At 40.5% G+C, this 13,185-nt stretch overlaps 1 protein-coding gene across 2 annotated transcripts in view; it reads left to right on the forward strand.

The window, feature by feature from the left end:
- The first annotated feature begins 574 nt into the window (after positions 1-574).
- The window catches only part of map6a (microtubule-associated protein 6a), a 16,721-nt gene continuing 4,110 nt past the window's right edge, over positions 575-13,185 (forward strand). Inside the window, exons 1-4 of one of the 2 annotated variants that reach the window (XM_067607400.1) lie at positions 576-1,037; positions 1,128-1,978; positions 12,048-12,261; positions 12,481-13,179. In XM_067607400.1, the coding sequence (XP_067463501.1) occupies positions 1,266-1,978; positions 12,048-12,261; positions 12,481-12,699 (1,146 nt within the window). In that variant the 5' untranslated portion in view covers positions 576-1,037; positions 1,128-1,265 and the 3' untranslated portion in view covers positions 12,700-13,179. Of the gene's footprint in view, positions 1,979-12,047; positions 12,262-12,480; positions 13,180-13,185 lie in introns of those variants that run through there. The other variant, XM_067607401.1, reaches the window with a different exon arrangement.

Genomic DNA, 13,185 nt, shown 5'->3' on the forward strand with positions numbered 1-13,185 from the left:
AAAGGGAAACATGTCTTAATGCTTAAAAGCGTATTGTTGCTTCTGAAAATGACCAGCCAGCCATCATTATAAAAACCCTCTATTTCAATAACGTGCTTGTCTTTCAGATGTCGTAGACATTGTAGTCCAGAGTGAAACAGGCCCTCAGGCTGTGTAATGAGTTGGCATTATTCATGTGCTCTACTATTTGCTGGCACAGTCTTATGCATCGTCTTTGTGACAAAGACAATTTTGCATGAATCAGAATTAGAGGTCCTTGTCATGGCTTTGATGTGATATATTTTATTTACTTTAAAATATATCACAAATAAGAATACCATACTTCATTTCTTCCTTCCATACAAAAAAAAAAAAAATCATATTTACATAGCTGTAGGCCTATGTGTTAATTTGGTGAAGGCCTAATATTCCTTCTTCAGTGGTTATGTTGTTATGTATCCTCCTAAAATATGTTGCAAGGGCCAGTTCTTTTCTTTTGATATATCAGGGAAGAACGTTCCTCATTCTGACTACTCACTCTCTCATTTTGTTTTTATTAAATATTAACGAATGGCTATAAAGCACATCTCTTGAACGTCCCTCCTCCTGTACCACTACGCAGGGTGCGTGAAAACACACCGCTCAGGTCAAGCTTCCCGTGTTTATCAGCCTTATATCGGAAATTGTTGTTATCCAATTTTCAAAATTGAAGCAACAGACCTCATTGAGTGGCTAGAAATATGCGGTTTGAAAGGAATTTTCCAGCATACAAAGGCTATAAACTACTTCGTTTTCAATTGGATTTGTTTTCTTTTGTGTGTTTTTTAAATATCCTATTCCATGGTGGATTTAAGGTCGCAGATTAAGCCGGAAGTTCTTTCATTTTCTGTCTGACTTGACTTTCATTTCCCTGCTCTGCTCATGTTTTGTGTCTCCGGGATGCTGAGCAGGCGGGCGGGGCCGCTTTCCCTTGCAGTGCCCTGGCGTGGAGTGATGTAGCAGGACGCACGGGACAGAGCGGACACAGAGGCAAGACGTGCAGAAAACATCAACACACGGTTGGTTTTTGTTAGACTCGTTTAAAATCTGCGCCAGTGCAATTTAGAAGCGCAATGGATTCACCAAATAATCTAATCTAACGCCAACAGCATTGGAGTCATCCGTGCAGCCAGATACACGGACATCTTGTTTCTCTCACGTCAGGATATCGGAGTGTAGAGCAATATTTTTGCTTCATCTCGGATCCGGTGCTCATCTTCTTCCAGTGGGACTGTGTGACCCTCAGCATGGCGTGGCCCTGTATCAGCAGGGCGTGCTGCATGTCCCGCTTCTGGAACCAGCTGGACAAGGCTGACATTGCGGTGCCTTTGGTCTTCACCAAGTACACGGACGTCTCTGAGATGCAGCACATCCAGCTGCAGCCTCCGCTCCACCCTCCGCAGGCCCGGGTCGCCATAGAAACGCAGCCGTCTCGCGCAGAGACCAGCGCCAACACAGCACGCGCGCCGCGAAGGTGCGTCTCCGAGGAGCGCGTGTGCAGCTCGGTGATGCGCGAGGACTTTAAGCACTGGAAAGTGCGACCCGAGCCGAGCTGTAAACCCAAGAACGAGTACCACGGACCGGAAACACCGTTCAATAGTGAGACCCAGTACCAGAAGGACTTCAAGCCCTGGCCCATTCCGAAACGGTACGACCATCCCTGGATACCCAAACCGACCCCAAACACCTCCACCGGCGACGACCGGGCACCGGACAGGTCCAAGCACGCCAAACAGCATGTGGCGGAAACGGAGAGCGGCGTGGAGAAGAGCGCCATCGCCGACAAGGTGCAGGAGAAAGACCTCCTTCAGACTCAAGAGAGAAAAAAGCGGTCCAGTAAAGCAGCGGAGGGGGAGAAGAAAGTTGCCCTGAAGGTGGAGGGAGAGGCCAAAGGCAGGGCAGCAGCGGATGCTGTGAACAGACAGATCAAACAGGAGATTTCAGCCGGCAGCTCATACAAGTGAGTTTACACTGCCTGTCATAATGTAGACTAATCAACCGGGGGTCCAGAGGCTCTTTATGCGTCCATGAAGGGTCATAGGGGTCATACAAATACTCTTAATCATGATGGACACAGGGAGAATGCTTAATTATTGGACTATAACATTAAAAGTTTCACACACTACATACAGTACCAGTCAAAAGTTTGGACACACTCTCAAATATGAAAGTGTGTCCAAACTTTTGACTGGTACTGTGCGTATGCCCATCCACAGACGTTAATCTGTGTTTAGGAGAAAAGCTTTATTATTTGGAAATCCCACACAAACCTTGAATAAATGGGGGGCCTCCACTGGGAGAAAATCTTCAAAAAAAAGGGGAGTGTCCATGAAAAGATGAAAGCTTTGTCAGTAGCTGCATTTCTGGCCTCTGTCTGCTGTAAAATGCAAAGTGTGTTTTTTTTCTACAGTAGGTCTACAGGATTTAATTGGGAGTGGCTAATGTATCATTTAATCTATAGAAAAACAATGGTTTCACAAACTAATTGGAAGCTCAGAGGTACACACAGTAGCTATATGAAAACATAACAGAGCAATCAACTTTTTCTTCACAGAAGGTAATTAAATTAAATGGAAAGCACAAGGTGGAGTTGTTGCCAAACACTGTTGATGTTTAGGTCCACCAGGCTAATCTCTGTCCTATTATGCAATGTTCCCCAGGATGATGGAGACTGGTGGGTGGATGAACATCAAGTCACGCATGTCACAGTCATTATGCACATGTGCACATGCCTCTTGAAGCTGTGTGTTATTGAAGTGGTTATAGGTTGCATTTATGTTCTGTGAAGGCTGGTGGTTGATTTGTACCGCTGCAATCTGATTTTTAGTGGATTCTGTTGTTTTTTTTAAAGAGTTCAGTGTTTTATTCTTTATTTCAGCATTTATTTTATTATTTATTCATTTATTTGATTCACAGTGTTGAGTTTATTACATTTTGGCTCAACGTCGTCACAGATTGCAGATTTGGGTTGATACAGGAAGCATGGCTGTGGTGTGATTTGGTTGGCAGAGATGCATGGTGCTATGTGAGATCAGTGAGTCTTACAGTACAGCTGTTTGGTGCCTTACTGCCACGCCTGTGTTGCTGAGCAGTCAGCAGGGTGCAGCCCAGGGCACTCCCCACCCACCCCCCACCCCCCCCACATGGCATGAAATGGCAGCACCGTGACAAGCACAAGCCTAGTCAACCCTCTGTCTTCCTCTGCCAGCGGAGACTCAAAGCAGGTCAACTGTGGGTTAATACCACGGATATGTGCACACAGTAACAAGCACACTCACATACATGAACACACATCACATGCACTAAAAAGAAATTTGTGTTAAAGTATGTTTTGTCTCTCTTTATGTCACTTTTTTATGACTAAGTAGTTGTGCATATTTACACAGGAGCATCAATGCAGTTTTCTGTCAACTTTAAAACCAATGGCTGTGCTCTCAGGACTGTACAATATATTTGAAATCAATATCATGATAATAGTAATAATTTCAAATATTTATATCACTGAATTGTGTTCCACTAATGCTTTACATCAGACAAAACTCTTCATGTGTGTAAAACAAAAACTTCAATAACTTATTTTATTAGTTTTAACTACAATAATCTTGGAATCATTCATTTGGGCAACAGAATTTTGTAAAATGATTAGACAGCATGGTTATATCATCATACATAAATATGAATATTATGTTATGTATGATGATATATAGGCAATATACTGTATCATTTATCGTATTTATCAGCAAATATGTTAAAACATTGCATATTGGGGCTTGATATATTTTCAACCAATGCACTGAACGTCAGACAGTTACAGTATGTACAGTAGTGGTAGTTCAATCAGTCCTGATGAGGAACCTTCATGCCGGTTTATGCTCATACTACTAATAACCTTAAAACTGCAGAGCAGCAGAAACATATCTGTCTTGGAAGAAATTGTTAAACAGACCATGAAGTAAATGTACTTTTACATATAGACAGAGAATTACCTTCCCTTTGGCTGCATGATTTATTTTAATCTGGGCTGTTTGAAGATGTTTAATGCTGAGTTCAGCCTCGGGTCCTCCTGTGTAGCTGCAGTTAGAGCTAGACCTATAAATCGGCCATAATATAACTCATTACAGATATGTGGGTATCATAAAACAAGTAACAAAAAATTGCTGTACAGAATTGCCAAAGACGTGTTTGAGGTGGTTTAGAAACAGGGACACCGTTGCATAGTTTGTCCAGCAGGGAGCATATGTTTATTTTTTAATGGAAAAATGTCCCACTTAGTACATATCCTAGTCACAGTGCACTTAAGTTTCATTCTGTGAGTAAGCAAAACAACCCAAAATAGAAATCTTGCCTGTTCCCTGGTTAATATGCTCAGTCTCTGTATGCTGGAGTCTGTACATTTTGGTCAGAGATGTTTTTGATGAAGAAGAAACACCACTTTGTATCATTTTTGATGCTTGAAAAAATAAGGAGTAGACTGTGACCTTTAACTGTTCAAAAACGAGCAGCAGAGTGGTCGTGTCTTTGTACATAAATGACATGCACTGAGGTTACTCTGATGGCAGTTTCTTTTATAGTAATATGTGGTATGTTTACATCTGTTTTCATCTCTGTCACAAACTCACCTCCCGACAGGAGCTGAATCAACCAATCAACTTGCTTGACACGCAGGTTGGTCATTATTACCATAACTGCAGCATAAGTATGCAGCTGTTATCAATAAATCTAACACCACTCTTTAATATCATGATTATAATCGAATACTATTCAGTAATGTCAAGTATACCATTAATTTAATATCTTCTTAAAACCATAAATGAAGTTTAAATTGGTCAGATTTTCTAGAGAACTCTAGTTTACTAGTTTACTCTAGTTTACTCAGGAAAGTCTGGTTCTATTAATGTAGAAACAAGCTGAACTTATGATAATTCTTGGTACAGTTATACCTTGTTTAGTACTATGTAGACCACAAATATAGGCCTGTTTTATTTATAGAAAAATCACAATTTCCATCACAATTACTATATTTTTCAGAAAAAAAATGCAATTTGATATGTTCCTCAAATTGTTCAACCCTACTTGTGTGTTATAAATTTTATGTGTTTATGTAGAAAGAGAGTATCAGCTGGTATCAGATTTTTTTAAACTCTGTAGTTGCAGTAAAACTTTGCTTCTTCTCTTGTCTCATGTAATTATACTCAGTCTGAGTATGGACTCTGTAGCAGGAACCAACTTAAATTTGGGAGCACATTCACTGTCTATTGAAAGCCAGCCCTTGTGCTGTTTTCCACTGGGCCAATTAAACCTGAAGCCCCGTTCTTAGGAGGACACTTGCAGTTTTTATAAACTTTTATTTTTCCACAGAGAGCTTGCAGAACACATCGCTCTTTTCCTGCAGTGTACCTGGGAGACAATAAAGGCAATTATAGTATTTTTCTGCCAACCACTGTTAACTTTTCTTTTTCCTGCCTAAGCCCCCAGTCACAAGCCCCATCTAACCTTCTTCTTACCGCCAACCTGCTGCATATGTTTAAAATGCCATTTTTTGCATGAGAATAAGTCATGATGCAGTAGCTGCTGGAGCCTTTGTTAGTGTCTTCTTTTTATTACCAGTACTGCCGTAAAAGACAAAGCCCACTCTTCATCTTGTCAGTGTTATTTGTTCCATTATGTGATGGGTGGCGTCCACTAAAAGACACTCAAAGAACAGACTGCATAAAGAATTATCAAGCAAGTGAACGAAAATGATGGAGAGTGGGTTTCATCACTGACAGTAAGGCAGATATTGTAGGTTCACTGAGTTCAGGAAGAGAGAGAGGCTGAAGAGGCATGAATTTTTTATTGTAAGTTGTGTCACGTATCACAGCTCGACATATTTCACAGCAGTGAAGTCTCAGGAACGTCTTCTTTTGATTTTCTTCTCTCATGTTTTTCACCTGGAAAAATAAAATCCTCTCTCTCCCAGACACGGTTGCTCGATCAACTCAAAATGAATGTATGTCACGTTTACAGAACATAGCTCTTGTCGTAGCAGACAGTATACTGTAAAGAGGCCAGTGGATTCTGGTGGATTTAAAAATGATCCTCTTTGAGAGCCTGCAAAGCCTCATGTTTCTACTGACAAGCAGTGAATGCAGAAACACCCGTTCTACGTCAGCTCTGTGACAGAGGGACAGGACAAACCAGGAAAAAAACGTCCAATATGTCCCAACTAGAAAACTCATTTGCTGTAAAACCGCTTTGATATTCCTGCTCCCTGAAAATAAAACCAGTATGGTTTAGCTGTGTGAGACTTTCACATATTGTTGCCAAAATGTAATCCTAAAATCTCAGTTGATATTCATTTGTTGCATCAAGTCAGAGCTCGGCCAGCTAAAGCAAACTCTCTTATGTAACTAATCTGATTTTATCATATCTGATTACAGTTAATTCATAAGGAAATATCTTCAGATTTGGTTCTGGATATGAATGAATTATGTAAGATACTGGAACCCAGTGAAACATGGAGTTGTAACTTAACACTGACCTCTGTTACTAACTGAAAACCTGCACTGGCATCATTATTATTATGTACCCAACAAAAATGCTCAAATAAACACTTTTGACACATTTTTTAGCACAACTTTGAATTGTTACCATCACAATAATTGCTGACAATAACAAGGATGCGTGAGAGCCATCCAATGGGACCCAATGAGAATCCCCTGTAATACTGTACTGTACTGTTACACTGTTTCCATTGAGCCACTGCCTGAGAAGCAACAGAGACGCTGAGAGCTAGAGATGAGGCTAACTGATCCCAGAAGAAGGAGGGACTATTGACCAGCAGCCAGGCTCAACACCCGCTGACACACAACACTGTTAGGAAGTGAATCTACAGTGCTGTGCGTAGGCTGATTGATTCCCTGGAATACTCTGAGGAAAGCCGGCCAGCCCTTTATCTCTGGCCAACACTGGTGTAGAATTAGACTCAGGATCACTGTGGTTACTATCAGTGATAACTGCACAGAGTTTAGTCTCAGCAGTGCACAGATGTATTTATAGCTGACAGAATTTTAAAGTGAATTATAACATACAAAGGCAAAATTCCATGTTACACTGAATCCATATGTGGATATTAAACCTGTAACCAACTATTATTTTTCTTACTGATTCTAATAATGTTATAGCAATTGATGAATGGTGAAGAATTCCTTTCACAGTTTCACATAGAATCTTCAAATTGCTTGTTTTGTCTGACAAAAACAGTCCAAAATATTGGCTTTAAATACTTTTTGTTCTCAGTGGAATCCTTCACTGAAATTAATTTGATTTAATTTTTTCATTCTACTCCGTGTTGGTTGTTTATCCATGGCCTGCCCCTAACCTGTCATCATGCTTTTAACTGTGATTATGTGTCAAGACAACTGCAGCTCAAACTGTGTCGAGCAGCTCGACACAGTTTGATTCCACAGCACAGAAATTTGCGGGGATTTATTTTTATTCTTTTCTCTCATGACTCCCTGTTGGTGAGTGGTCCAGATTGTGCCACATTAGGGCAGGGATACATGCAGCTCAGCGGTGCTGTACCCTGGCGCGGTTCCACCGCTGTCAGTGCCAGTGTTTGGTTGTAGTGACGTGGCCTTTCTCTGCACATCCCCTCCACCATAGAGGGTCAGCAGGGTCGGCCATCCAAAGCAGCTTTAGTCATACAGCAAGAAATATCAGGCAGAATGATAAGTATAGCCTGGGCCTCAGTGACTCACAGAACCGAACATCTGCCAAAATAATAAAGCAAGAGAAGATGCAGAAATAGGTAATTTGAAAGGTGTAGTTAAGACATAGTAATGTAATTGTTGTAATTGCATTTTTTTTATATTTGGGAATTTAATAAGTTGTTTTCTAAATGATAATAATCATGTCTTAGGTATTTTTGATAGGCATTTAATATATATTATTTGTTAACTTGTTATATATTTAAGTACACATGAACAGCTGACTGTACATTGGTGGTGTGAGACAGTTTGCTATCTGATGCAACAGTCCTTCTTTTGAAGCATAAAGCTGCACTTTATCAAATGACACTTTTATCACCATCTAGCTGTTAGCACTTGATAGGTGGGTTTGAACGCTGCACTATTTAAAATTGTACCGTCTCTGATGTTCAATTCTTCAGTCTTCAGCTATGCAATAAACTCACTGAACTGGTGGTTTCCATTTTAAACAGCAAGTGAGACACAGCAGGGTGCCAGTTTTTCATGTACACCTCCATGTTGTAATGCAGTCCAATACAGTAGTCCTTTAATACACGCACTGTTTTATATTGAGAAGAGTTTCCGAGTACATACATACCTCTGAGACACAATCTCAACTAAAATCAAACATTGGAAGTATTATGATTATTGTATAGAATAGTCATTTTTCTGGTTTGCATTACAGTTTGTAGGGGTACCTAATAAACTGGCAACTGCATGTTTGAAAATGACACACCAGCCAACACATACCTAAGATCTGAAAAGGGGCTCCTTTACTACACTTTAGTAAATCAGTTATCCATTTCCATCAGTGATCACTGATGGATGAACATTTCCATCAGTTATCACTGATGGAAATGTCAATAGTTTTGCAGGTACTTGGTCAGACGGACATTGTCATTCATAAAAATAATGTCAGTATCTGAATATCCGCTAGTGCTTTAGTCTCAATGAACAGCTAGTTTCAGTGTTGCACAGAAAAACGCCTTCATCTAGCATTAACTATGTCCTGAGGCACTGAGATGATGTTTCCAGAGCTGAAGTGAACAGCCTCATGTGAACCTCAGACTGTTATGTTTTAATGCTCATGATATGTACGGTAGCTTGATGCAGACGACGTCGCTCTGTGACATGACGACCACTGAACCAAGAAAGCTTTTCCAACAATCATTTTTAAACTAGTACCAAGTACACACTGACCTCAGAGACACAGGCGTTATTGTTAAACAGTCATATGTCCATGAATAGCAGCTATGTTACTGTACAGACCGGTGTTTCACACTGTGAACCCTGTCTGCACTCACAATCTGTCTCTTTCTGTCGTTTGCACACACATACACACACCCTGTGGGGTCATGTGAGTGCTTTATACCATTGGCCTTGGACATTGTTGTATAACCTGTCTTTGCATTGTGGCTTCTTGGCCCAACTGAGCATTGAAAGTGGACTTCAGTCCTGTTATGTAATGGCTCTCTGCATGATTTCCACCTCTTTTGTGCACTACTGGAGGGATTTCTCTATTCAGCAGCCGCTTCGCTGTCACCAGCCTTTGCAACATAAATACTTTGCTTTTCACATTATGGTAAAATGGTATTTTATGCTTCAGTCTTGTTTAATACGTGAACAGCTCAAATGTTAGTGCTTGGCGGCTAATTTAAGTTTAGATAAACGGCAACTAATTATATTGTTAAAAAGATAAAATGGTGAAAGTTAAAGCATTTTAATTGAAAATCTGTTGAATAATTTGTAAATGTCAGGTGTCTTTATTGATATTCTGTTGACACACAAATGTCAGATGAAACTTGAATGATGAAATTTATCGGCTGAGTCTAAGGTATATTCACCAGTATAACCAACATAGGTATGAATTAAATAAATGATTATAAACCACTGAAAAAAACTATGAGAATCATAAATAAAGTAACTCCAGGACTGTGTCTCACTTGTCACGCAATCTGTTGTTGTTCATCGCTTCACTTCCACATGCTATCCCATGACGCTCCGCCACAGGAACATTTGAGGTCAGAACCGAGCTTCTTCGCTGTGATGCCAAGTCAGACGACTCAGCTACAGTCTCATTACTTCCCTTCCTCAATGTAATACATTAGAAGATGTTGTACAATCACATACAACACATTAAACAGGATCACACAGTCTTCATGGCTGTTTTCCATTGCGGCCATTTATTGATTTTGTCTTTCCGTATGATAAATTGTTCTAATGAGGCTCCAGTACAGCAGCCTAGCCTTGTCTGCTCCTCTATCCGCACTTAATGGTGTTGCCTAATATAGTGCTTTTCTTTTCTTACATAGGGAAGGGGGACATCTCACTGAGCTTTACAGTTGAGTGTTTGCACTGAATTGTGTTGTGTTGGGGGTTGGAGTGCTTACAGTATGTGTTTGTATCCGCAATGGAGCCACTGGGGATGACTGATAGCTGTCAGCTGACTGGCCTAAACCTGAGAGCTGTCTGTTTTCCTTTGTAATTAGCAACAGCATCACAGCATCCTATTGCAGGAGAAGCAAGACACCATAAAAACAACTTAAATGTTTTTGAATGAGGACACAGAGGCCAAATTCTGGGATGTGTATGGATGTACATACATTCCCTTCTCTTCATTATATAATGACACTTTTAACCATTTCATATGACTGTTAGACTAATTAAGTGAAGTTCAAACAGAAATTAATTTGTGGTGGCATGCTGTCATTTTCCATTCTTTCATTCTCTATAGAAGTGAACATTGGTTCAAAGTACAGTTAGAGCACATGTGTCTGTTTTGTTTCTGGCTGTAAAGAAAATCCAAGACCCATTCAAATGTTAGCTTATGGTTATATAGCCAGATAAAATAGAAGTTTCCTCTTCAGATATTATTAATTTCATTATTTCCGTATTTCCTTTATGTAACCTGGTAGGTCTTGTTGATAGTAAAACTCTTTTACAAGACAGATCTGGCCAAGAGGGCAGTATGAAAACATTTTAAACATATAGTTTTCTTTAGAGCTACCAACCCTACAGTACATTATACTAACATTTGAAGCAAAGGCGCATTTGAGCTCTTTATCTGTTTTACACTGTAATGAAGGTTTGTTCACAAAAGTCTTTTCTGTAAGGAGAATTTCAGGATTTCTGTAAGCAGAATCTGTGTATTTCTTCTTTTATAACAGACAGTAATACTGAAATGAATAGCCGATTATCGATATCATTGACTATTATAATGGATGGATCATTCAGGTCATTTTTAAGTAAAAACGTCAAATGTTCACTGGTTACAGCTCCTCATTTGTGGGATTAATTGAGAAAATAATCAGCAGATTAATCAATAATGAATTGTTAGTTGCAGTCCTAATACCACTAATGCAATGTAAATATAGGTGAGTAACTCACAGTTACTGCATATGTGTAACATATGGTAGTTTGCTGCAAATGGATGGGTGAGTAATGCTGTGGGAATACCGTTCACTGCAGAGGAAAAAGTGTAAAGGAAAGAGAGAGAGAGTGTGATGCACCTGGTATCAAGCTGCTGCGGTTGTCCTCTGTGGTTCAGTTTATCCATAGGTCTTTTAAATGTGAGGAGACTGATACAGAACAGATGCTGCAGGCCAGCGTCTATGTGAATGCCATACTGCTGACCTTTTTCAGAACTGCTGTGTGAGGACTACAGGATATCACACCATCAGACTGTGGTGCAGACCTCCCACCTACGGTGCTTCTGACATACTCTGCTCTACAGTAGAAATGCACCACTCACTTCACTTATTTTCTCTGGCCAGGGATTACCAAGTTTGTGTCATGTTCTCTTTAAAAAAGTATTAGTAATTTATTTATATAGAGATTTATTTATTTAAATGATGTTCCAACAAAGACCGCTGTCATCAGACAGTCAACAAGAAGATACAGCAGTATACACACATCGAAGACAATGTAGTTACCCAAAGTAATCACTGATGTGCATATGGATAATTATACCAGAGATATCAGCCATAAAACAAATGGGAAAACAAAAATAGTTTGTACAAAATGTACAAATGATTGAAAAGGTATAATGAACCAGCATGAAAGCAATGGACAAATACGCTGGCTGCCAAATATGTAAAATCAATCTTCTCATCTAACTTTGGCAAGAAATGAATTAAGTGTATTTTCCTTTTATGCTAAAAGTTTCCCAGCTATGAAGCCTAAACATCTTCTGTTTAGCAGGAGCATTTACAGAATAGTGTTACCCAGAGCGTCACCCTCACCTGTGCACTGTATCAATCAGTATTGATGGGTGTTAAAGCTGACTTTCTTCTTTTCACTCAGAACTGAATTCAAGGCTTACAGAGATGTGAAGCCGGCAAAGATGATCCGTGCCAAGTCCCAGTACCTGCCACCGGATGAGAAGACCAGCCTAGAGACCAGCTACAGTGCTACCTTCAAGGGGCAAGCCCCGCTGCAGCCCACTAACAACAAGGCCATGGAGAGGAGGAGGATACGCAGTTTGTACAGCGAGCCTTACATAGACCCCTCCAAACAGGTGACAACAGACTTTTCTAACTGTGTAGTATGCTTTAAAATGAATTAAGGGAAGGGAAATACACTACTGTGTGCTAGGGGAGCTGAAAAAAAATCTTCACATTATTTTAATGTTGTGAAATTCTTGCCTTGCTCGTCTCATTACACAACAAATGAATGAATAACCATAACTCAGGCATTTCAGTTCAGGAATCTCATTTCCGCTATCCGACATCCTTAGGTTGACAGGTATAGTGCCCCTCGCTCTAAACCCAAAAAGGCTGGAGCCACAGCTGCAGGCCAGGGCAAGCCAGGGAAGAAAGCCAAAGATAAGCAGAGCGCCGCGCTGAAGGGCTCCAAGAAGACGACCTCGGAGAACCAGCCTGAGAACCGGCCGGCGGTGGGGGACAAGGAGAAAAGTAAAGAGATGAACAACAAACTGGCTGAGGCAAAAGAGTAAAAATCATTAAGCACTACTTCTCCTTTTATTTCTTATTTTGGGGGAAAACAAACACAGAGGCTGCAAAATTAATTACAAGTTCTCATCTTTTCTCTTCTTGTCTTCTGTTTTCCTCCTCTGTCTCTGTGTCCTCCTCTAGTCTCTCTCACCTTTTTCTTTCTTCTTTGCTCTATCTCTTAGTATCCACTCATTCTTCTCTGTCGTCTTTCACTACCTCTTGGCTACGTTTGTACCACAATAATAGAATAAGATGTCGGGGTTTAGACATGACATGTCATTGCTCCTCCCACCTCACGTTATACTAGGCCGCTGTAGTAACGAGTGGGCGTGAGCATCCTCTTCCTCCGCCATTTGATGCCACCCACCACCCCCACTCTACTCGCCTCCATCTCCAGGTTGCTATGGCTACTGGCTGCCTGGCTAGCCAATGGATGGCTCTTGTTGCATGGGCCCAAAGACAAGCAATTCTGAAGGGTTGGCTTTGAT

This window comes from Thunnus thynnus, chromosome 13, assembly GCF_963924715.1.
Source record: "Thunnus thynnus chromosome 13, fThuThy2.1, whole genome shotgun sequence".
NCBI lineage: Eukaryota > Metazoa > Chordata > Actinopteri > Scombriformes > Scombridae > Thunnus > Thunnus thynnus.